At 62.7% G+C, this 8,686-nt stretch overlaps 2 protein-coding genes across 2 annotated transcripts in view; both read left to right on the top strand.

Moving 5' to 3' along the window:
- The first annotated feature begins 4,708 nt into the window (after positions 1-4,708).
- INO80B (INO80 complex subunit B) lies at positions 4,709-7,366 on the top strand. The gene is made up of 5 exons (XM_041402553.1): positions 4,709-4,804; positions 4,911-5,088; positions 5,211-5,325; positions 5,610-5,819; positions 6,630-7,366. Exons 1-5 carry the CDS (start codon positions 4,759-4,761, stop codon positions 7,044-7,046), a joined length of 966 nt encoding a protein of 321 aa, XP_041258487.1. The 5' UTR covers positions 4,709-4,758; the 3' UTR covers positions 7,047-7,366.
- Positions 7,367-7,702: 336 nt separating this feature from the next.
- WBP1 (WW domain binding protein 1) overlaps positions 7,703-8,686 on the top strand; it is a 2,509-nt gene continuing 1,525 nt past the window's right edge. The window contains exons 1-2 of the mRNA XM_041403130.1: positions 7,703-7,895; positions 8,235-8,643. Coding sequence (XP_041259064.1) covers positions 7,703-7,895; positions 8,235-8,643 — 602 coding nt within the window. The remainder of the gene's footprint in view (positions 7,896-8,234; positions 8,644-8,686) is intronic.

The raw sequence follows: 8,686 nt of genomic DNA, 5'->3' as shown, positions 1-8,686 counted from the left end.
TTCTGGGGGGGGCCGGCCCCCCCCCCCTCCCCGGGGGCACCGGGACCGCCCCGAGCCAACCGGAGCCCCCGTGAGGAGCCGGTACCGGGGAATGGGACCCCACCCGCGGGCACTAACCCCCCCCCGAGTGAACCGGGATTCCTCGGGATGCACCGGGAGCTCCCCAGAGAGCACCGGGATGCCCTGGAATGCCCCGGGACCATCCCCAAGTGCACCGAGAGCCCTCGGAGCGCGCCCAGACACCCCCGAGAGAACCGGGAGCCCCCCGAACGAAGGGGGGAGCCCCCCGAGCGAACCCGGAGCTGCCGAGTGCCGTTGGTGCTGAAAGACCGGGACCCCCCCGTAGTCACCGGGACCCCCCAAACGCACCAGGAGCCCTCAAAATGCGCCGGGTCCACCCCAGGCTGCACCGACCCCCCCTCAAAATTCACTGAGACCCCCCCAGTATGCACCGCGACCCCCGAGTGTGGGTGCACCGTGTGAACCGGGACCCCCCAGACCCACCGGGACCCCCCCAAATTCCCCGTGTGCCACGGGCCCGGTACCGGCACCGCCAAGCACGGGACGCCCCAATCCTCCCGTCCCCTCCCCGACCCCCCCCGGTCCCTCCCGGTCCTTCCAGTTCCCCCCTCCCCGTCGGCTGCCGGGGGCGCGGGCGCTTCCCGCTGTACCGGATCCCACCGGAATTCCCGGCTGGGCCGGGGCAGCGGGACCGGACGGGCCGGGCCGGGCTGGGGGGGCCCGGGGGGCAGGGAGCGGCCGTGACCGCCCCCGTGGCTTCGTGCCCGGGCTGCTCCCGGGGCTCCCGCTGCTCCCGGTGCTCCCGGTGTTCCCGGGGCTCCCGGTGTTCCCGGGGCTCCCGCTGCTCCCGGGGCTCCCGCTGCTCCCGGTGCTCCCGGTGTTCCCGAGGCTCCCGGTGCTCCCGTACCTGCGGGGCCGGTGCCGGGGGGCAGCAGCGGCCCCGGCGCAGTTCCATGTCCAGCGCTGACCCCCGCGCCACCGTGGCGCGGCTCCGCTCGTCCCGCCGGAACATCCCCGGGGGTCCCGGTGGCTCCGGGGTGCAGAGGTTTCTGGAGAGTCCCGGGGGTCCTGGGGGATCCCGGAGCCTTCCGAGGGGTCCCGGGTGGTCCCGGAGTCCCCGTGAGCCGGAGATTTACGGGTGGTCGCGGTGTTCCCGGTACTCCGGAGCCTTCCCGGAGCTTCCCGGCGGTTCTGGGGGTCCCGGTGCTCCGGGAGGGAGTCCCGGTGTCCGGAGCCCCCTGGCCAGGTGGGAACACCGGGACGGAGCCGCGGGGAGATGCCGGGGTCGCCTCTCCGGTCCCCGCTCAGCCCCGGGATGGCGGGAGGGGCGGCGGGGGCGGCGATCGGTGCCGGCGGCTCCTGGCACGGGCGGGACAATGGCCCGGGGGGGTCCGGGTGACATCTGTGCGCGGGTGACATCGCCGCGTGCGCGACACCGGGGCTGTCACACGCCTGGCCCCGCAGGGAATCCCAAAATCCCGGCAGCGGGAGGGTGGGGAGAGCTCTCTGGAGGTGTCGCGGTGCCACCTGCAGAGGTGACACACGGCCGGGTGACACGGCCCGGGGCTGGTCCCGCCGTGGGATGGGCATTCCGTGTGTGGATGGAAGGATCCACTCAGATGGGAGATCTGGGTGAATAGGCGAGATATTTGGGTGGGTATTTAAGGGGGATTTGGGGATATTTGGGATATTTGGGTGGGTATTTTAGGGGTCTTTGTGAATATTTGGGATATTTGGGTGGGTATTTTGTGAATATTTGGGATATTTAGGTGAGTATCTGAGGGGTTTGTGTGGATATTTGGGATATTTGGGTGAGTATTTTAGGGGGTTTTGTGAATATTTGGGATATTTAGGTGAGTATCTGAGGGGTTTGTGTGGATATTTGGGATATTTAGGATGGGTATTTTAGGGGTTTTTGTGATATTTGGGATATTGGGGTGGGTATTTGAGGGGTTTTTGTGAATATTTGGGATATTTAGGTGAGTATCTGAGGGGTTTGTGTGGATATTTGGGATATTTGGGTGGGTATTTTAGGGGGTTTTGTGAATATTTGGGATATTTAGGTGAGTATCTGAGGGGTTTGTGTGGATATTTGGGATATTTGGGTGACTATTTTAGGGTTTTTTGTGAATATTTGGGATATTTCGGTGGGTATTTTAGGGATTTTTGTGAATATTTGGGATATTTGGGTGAGTATCTGAGGAGTTTTTGAGGATATTTGGGATATTTTTGTGGATTGATGAAGTCAAAACTCCTCATCCTGCCCTGAGCACCATCCCGGCACCCCAGGGAGAGATTTTTTGGAGCTGGATGTGGTTTTTGTGTGGATGGATGGGATCCACACTCAGATGAGAGATTTGGGTGAATATTCGAGATATTTGGGTGGGTATTTGAGAATTTTTTTGTGGATATTTGGGATATTCAGGTGCGTATTTAGAGTTTTTTGATGATATTTGGGATATTTGTGTGGATTGATGAAGTCAAAACTCCTCATCCTTCCCTGGGCACCATCCTGGCACCCCTGGCACTGACACTGGAGAGATTTTTTTGGGGCTGGATGAAGTTTTTTTGTGTGGATGGATGGATCCACACTCAGATTCGAGATTTTTGGGTGAATATTTGGGTGGGTATCTGGGGGGTTTTTGTGGAGATTTGGGATATTTGGGTAGGTATTTTGGGGGTTTGTGGGGATATTTGGGATATTTGGGTGGATTGATGAAGTCAAATCTCCTCGTCCTGCCCTGGGCACCATCCTGGCACCCCAGGGAGAGAATTTTGGGGCTGGATGGGGTTTTTGTGTGGATGGATGGGATCCACACTCAGATTCGAGATTTTTGGGTGAATATTCGAGATATTTGGATGGGTATTTGAGGGGTTTGTGTGGATATTTGGGATACTTCTATGAATTGATGAAGTCAAAACTCCTCGTCCTGCCCTGGGCACCATCCTGGCACCCCTGGCACTGGAGAGATTTTTTGGAGCTGGATGTGGTTTTTGTGTGGATGGATGGGATCCACACTCAGATGAGAGATTTGGGGGAATATTCGAGATATTTGGATGGGTATTTGAGGGGTTTTTGTGAATATTTGGGATATTTAGGTGGATTGATGGAGTCAAAACTCCTCATCCTGCCCTGAGCACCATCCCGGCACCCCAGGGAGAGATTTTTTGGAGCTGGATGTGGTTTTTGTGTGGATGGATGGGATCCACACTCAGATTCAAGATTTTTGGGTGAATATTTGAGATATTTGGATGGGTATTTGAGGGTTTTGTGTGGATATTTGGGATATTTGGATGGGTATTTAAGAGTTTTTTGTGGATCTTTGGGATATTTCTGTGGATTAATGAAGTCAAAACTCCTCGTCCTGCCCTGGGCACCATCCTGGCACCCCTGGCACTGGAGAGATTTTTTGGGGCTGGAGGGGTTTTTGTTTTTTTTTTTTTGTGTGGATGGATGGGATCCACTCTCAGATGGGAGATTTGGGTGAATATTTGAGATATTTGGGTGGATGTTTGAGGGGTTTGTATGGATATTTGGGATATTTCTGAGGATTTGACTTTGATGAAGTCAAAACTCCTCATGCTGCCCTGGGCACCACCCTAGGAGTGATTTTTGGGGCTGGATGTGGTTTTTTGTATGGATGGATGGGATCCACACTCAGATGAGAGATTTTTGGGTGAATATTTGAGATATTTGGATGGGTATTTGAGGGGTTTGTGTACATTTGGGTGAGTATCTGAGGGGTATGTGTGAATATTTGAGATATTTGAGTGGGTATTTGAGGGTTTTGTGTGGATATTTGGGATATTTAGATGGGTATTTGAGGGGTTTGTGTACATTTGGGTGAGTATCTGAGGGGTATGTGTGAATATTTGAGCTATTTGAGTGGGTATTTGAGGGTTTTTTGTGGATCTTTGGGATATTTCTGTGGATTAATGAAGTCAAAACTCCTCGTCCTGCCCCGGGCACCACCCTGGCACCCCCAGGAGTGATTTTTGGGGCTGGATGTGGTTTTTTGTGCGGATGGATGGGATCCACTCTGAGACTGGAGATTTGGCTGAATATTTGCGTGGGTATTTGAAGATTTTGTGTGGATATTTGAGGGGTTTTGTGGATATTTATGTGGCTCCATGAATTCCTCTCCCAGTTTCCCCCTGCACACGCCAGACCCGGCTCCCTCAGGCCGGGAAACGCTCCAGAGCCCGAAGCACCGCCATGGCCTCCTCTGGACAGCTCCAGCAGCTCTCTCTGCTCCCGAGGGGCCCAGCCCTGCACCCAGCGCTCCAGGTGTGCCTCACCCGGCCGGGGCCGAGCTCCGGATCCCCCTGAGCTGCGGGCACTGCCCTGCCCGGTGTGCCCGGGATTCCGCCGCGCGCAGGCCCCGGGCCCGCACGGCTCGCACCTGAGGCCGCAGCGGTGTGTTCGGGCCGTGCTTTCAGCCACACCTGAGGCCGCAGCGGTGTGTTCGGACCGTGCTTTCAGCCATAACTGCGCAGCGCTCACCTGAGCTCTCACCTGAGCTCTCACCTGAGCCCTCACCTGAGCCCTTACACCTGCCCCGCCCGGCCCAAAAGCACCCGCGGCATCAGTTTCCCCCCCGGACGGCGCACAACTTGCCCACATCAAAAATGGCGGCGGCAGAGTCACCCGCCCCGTATAGCGGGCGGGAACCAGACCGGGCGGAAGCGAGTTTGGGCGGAAGTGGGTCCGACCCGAATTGGGTCCCCCGCGGGCGGATGCGCAGGGCCTGGCGGCGCGGCGGGATGGAGGCCGGCGGGCACGGTGAGAGAGCGCGGGGCCGGGGAGGGTCCGGGGGGGCTGCGGGATCGCTCCCCGGCGGGATAGAGCCCGTAGGGACCCCTCGCTGACCCTGTGTTCCCCCTCACAGGGCAGGAGGCCGAGGCGGGCGGCCATGGCGGCCACAAGAAGAAACACAAGAAGCACAAGAAAAAGCACAAGAAACGGCACCACCACGAGGCGGGGCCGCCCCAGGGGCCCGAACCCCCTCGGCAGCCCCGGCTGAGACTCCGGATTAAGCTGGGAGGGCAGATCCTGGGCACCAAGAGGTGAGGAGGGAGCTGGGGGCAGATCCTGGGCACCCAGATGGGGGAGGAGGAGGAGGAGGGGGGAGAGGCAGGGCCGGGCATGTTCCGTGCGTCCCCCCAAACTCCTCTCTGTTCGCCTGCAGTGTCCCCACGTTCACGGTGGTCCCCGAGGGGCCGCACTCGCCGTCCCCGCTGCTGGCAGGGGACGAGGAGGAGCCCAGCGTCCCCATCGAGCAGTACCGGGCCTGGCTGGGTGAGCAGCGCTCTGGGCAGGGCAGGGGGGGAAATGGGGGGCTCAGAGCGAGGGCTGCGTGGGGAGGGGCTCTGGGAAGGGCAGGGGGAGGGAAATGGGGGGCTCAGAGCGAGGGCTGCGTGGGGAGGGGCTGCCCTGGAGCCCTTGGGGTGCTGTGACCCCCAGCCCTGGGGTTGTTCCCATGTGCCCAGGGAGCTCCAGAGCTAGTGGGGAGCTGGGCTGAGGAGCCTCATAGCCTCTGGGGCATGACTTGGGGGGGATCTGGAGGGGCTGCAGGGCAGGGCTGGGCAACAGCAACCTGGCCCCCTCCCCACTGCCCGAGCTGGACCCCGAGAGCTGCTTCCCCCCCCGTGAGGAGGGGGAGGAGGAGGAGGAGGAAGAGGAGGAGGAAGAGGAGGAGGAGGAGCGGCGCTGGCTGGCGGCCCTGGAGAGGGGGGAGCTCGATGACAACGGCGACATCAAGAGGGAGGTGGACGAGTCCCTCCTGACAGCCCGGCAGGTCAGGGGGCTGGGGGGCTGGGGAGGGACTGGGGGGGCTCAGGGAGCTCCAGACCCAGTGGGGAACTGGGCTGAGGGGGGACTGGGGAACCTCATAACCCCTGGGCATGACTGGGGGGATCTGGAAGGGCTGCAGGGCCAGGGCTGGGCAGGACTAGGGGGGCTGGGGATGCTCAGGATGCTCCAGACCCAGAAGGGAACAGGGCTGAGAGGGGCCTGGGGAATCTCATAACCCCTGGGCACGACTGAGGGGATCTGGAAAGGCTGCAGGAAGCCCAGGGCTGAGCTGGAACCCCTGGGGCATGACTGGGGGGATGTGGAAGGGCTGCAGGGCAGGGCTGGGGAGAGGCTGGGGATGTCAGGATGCTCCAAGGGGGCCTGGAAGAGCTGCAGGAAGCCCAGGGCTGAGCTGGAACCCCTGGGGCATGACTGGGGGGATGTGGAAGGGCTGCAGGGCAGGGCTGGGGAGGGGCTGGGGGGGCTCAGGACGCTCCAGACCCAGTGGGGAACTGGGCTGAGGGGGTACTGGGGAGCATTGTAGCTCCTGGGGCATGACTGAGGAGATGTGGAAGAGCTGCAGGAAGCCCAGAGCTGAGCTGGAACCCTTGGGGAGCAACTGAAGGGATGTGGAAGGGCTGCAGGGCAGGGCTGGGGAGGGGCTGGGGGTGCTCAGGACGCTCCAGACCCAGTGGGGAACTGGGCTGAGGGGGTACTGGGGAGCATTGTAGCTCCTGGGGCATGACTGAGGAGATGTGGAAGAGCTGCAGGAAGCCCCGCAGCCCCTCCCTGAGCCCCGCCGTGCCCCCCGCAGCGCGCGCTGCTGCACAAGCAGCAGAGCCAGCCCCTGCTGCAGCTGCCCATGGGCGCCAAGGCCAAGGAGGTGACGGAGGAGATGCGGGAGAAGCGCGAGGAGCGGGCGCGGCGCCGGCGGCTGCAGGCGGCCCGCAAGGCCGAGGAGAGCAAGAACCAGACCATCGAGCGCCTGACGCGCACGCACAAGGCCAAGGTGAGGGCCCTGCGCGAGCGCCGCGCCCGCCCCCGGCCCTGCCCGGTGGTGCACTACCGCAGCGCCGCCGACGGCGTCACCGTGTCCTTCCCCGCCGCCCGGCCCTGCGCCGTGCCCGGCTGCACCAACGCCAGGCGCTACAGCTGCGCCCGCACCGGCCGGCCGCTCTGCAGCCTGGGCTGCTACCAGCGCAACCTGCAGCTGCTGCAGAGCGCGGGGTGACGGCGCTCGGGGGGGGGATGGACCCTCACCGGGGGGCTACGGACCGTCCCCGGGGGCTACAGACCATCTGCAGGGGCTATGGACCCTCACCGGGGGCTACGGACCATCTACAGGGGCTACAGACCCTCCCTGAGGGGCAACAGACCATCTACAGGGGTTATAGACCCTCACCGGGGGGCTACGAACCCTCCCCGAGGGGCTACAGACCATCTACAGGGGCTACAGACCATCTACAGGGGCTACAGACCATCTGCAGGGGTTATGGACCATCAGCAGGGGCTATGGACCCTCCCTGGGGGCTATGGACCCTCCCCAAGGGGCTAGGGCTACAGACCATCTGCAACAGACCATCTGCAGGGGTTATGGACCATCAGCAGGGGCTATGGACCCTCCCTGGGGGCTATGGTCCCTCCCCAAGGGGCTACAGACCAACTACAGGGGCTACAGCCCCTCCCCGAGGGGCTACAGACCACTCTGGGAGGCTGCAGACCCTCCCCAGGTGGCTAAGGACCTTCTGTGGGGGACTATGGACCCTCCCCAGGGGGTACAGACCATCTACAGTGGCTACAGACCCTCACCAGGGTCTATGGACCCTCTGTGGGGGGCTAGAGACCCTCCCTGGGGAGCTACAGACTGGGGGACTGCGGATCTTCTCCATGGGGTTACGGACCCTCCCCGGGGGTTACGGACCCTCCCCGGGGTACAAAGGCCGCATCACCGGGCCCTGTGGAGTTCCCGGGTTATCCACGTGGGGCTGGAAGAGGAACCCGCAGCTTTCCCCCGTGGGGAGCTCCAGGAGTTCCACACGGAGCCAGAAGGCAGAACAAGGGGGGCTTCGAACCGTCTGCTGTGGGCACAGAGCGTCGGCCACGCCACGGAGAGCTGCAGTTCCTCGTGGGCACAGGGATGGGGAGCTCCAGAGGCTCTCCAGCACGGACACGGCGGGCTGGGGACCCGGGCAGGGAGGGAGGGCGGTCCCGAGGCGGGTTCTGTGTGGCGGAGCTCATTAAAGGCTGTTGTTCAAGGAGCCGTGTGTGGCCTGGTGGCGTGGGAGACAGCCCGGCACCCCCCGGGAGCGCTGTGGTACAGCCCGGCACCCCCGGGAGCGCTGTGGTACAGACCCGCCCTCCCCCGGGAGTGGGACAGCCCGACTCCTCCCCCCGGTGGGTTATGGTCCGTCCCTGGTAGGCGGGGCGCTGTCCGGCTGCTCCCGTTGGCTGCGGCTATGCCCAGCGGAGAGCGGCGACGCTGATTGGTCTGACGCTTTGCCAATCGGACGGCTGAAGAGCTGTCTGCTCGCCAATTGGCCGCGCTGTGCCGAGTGCCCGCATCGGGGCGGGCCGAGAGGCCGCGCCCTCCGTCGGACTCGGAGCTGGGTCGCCATTGGCGAGCGCCGCTGTCAGTCAGAGCTTGGGGGAGGTGCTCTACGTCCGGTTGGCCACTACAGCCGCCAATCACGGCGGGGGCGGGGCTCGGCTTCTTTGTCTCTGTTGTTGGGCGTGAGACTGAGGCAGACGGCGCGCGATTGGCTGCAGCCGGACGGCGGCGGCGCCGCCGATTGGCTGTCGTCTGCGGAGCGTCCGCCGATTGGCCGACGGTGCCGGCGGGGGCGGGATTTCGGGCCGGGCGTGATGGCGGCG

The sequence above is a fragment of the Onychostruthus taczanowskii genome, unplaced genomic scaffold (genome assembly GCF_017590055.1).
Source record: "Onychostruthus taczanowskii isolate IOZ18803 unplaced genomic scaffold, ASM1759005v1 scaffold2, whole genome shotgun sequence".
In the NCBI taxonomy this organism is placed as follows: Eukaryota; Metazoa; Chordata; class Aves; order Passeriformes; family Passeridae; genus Onychostruthus; species Onychostruthus taczanowskii.
The sequence above is the reverse complement of the archived record's forward strand: the minus strand, read 5'-3'. Positions and strand labels throughout refer to the sequence as shown.

What these genes read in the sequence shown, in the direction of transcription:
- INO80B (XM_041402553.1), top strand. Translation starts at nt 4,759, where the DNA reads ATGCGCAGGGCCTGGCGGCGCGGCGGGATGGAGGCCGGCGGGCACG. An exon ending in CAGATCCTGGGCACCAAGAG is followed by an intron (nt 5,089 to 5,210) that starts GTGAGGAGGGAG and finishes GTTCGCCTGCAG; the next exon opens with TGTCCCCACGTTCACGGTGG. An exon ending in ACCGGGCCTGGCTGGGTGAG is followed by an intron (nt 5,326 to 5,609) that starts CAGCGCTCTGGG and finishes GCAGGGCTGGGC; the next exon opens with AACAGCAACCTGGCCCCCTC.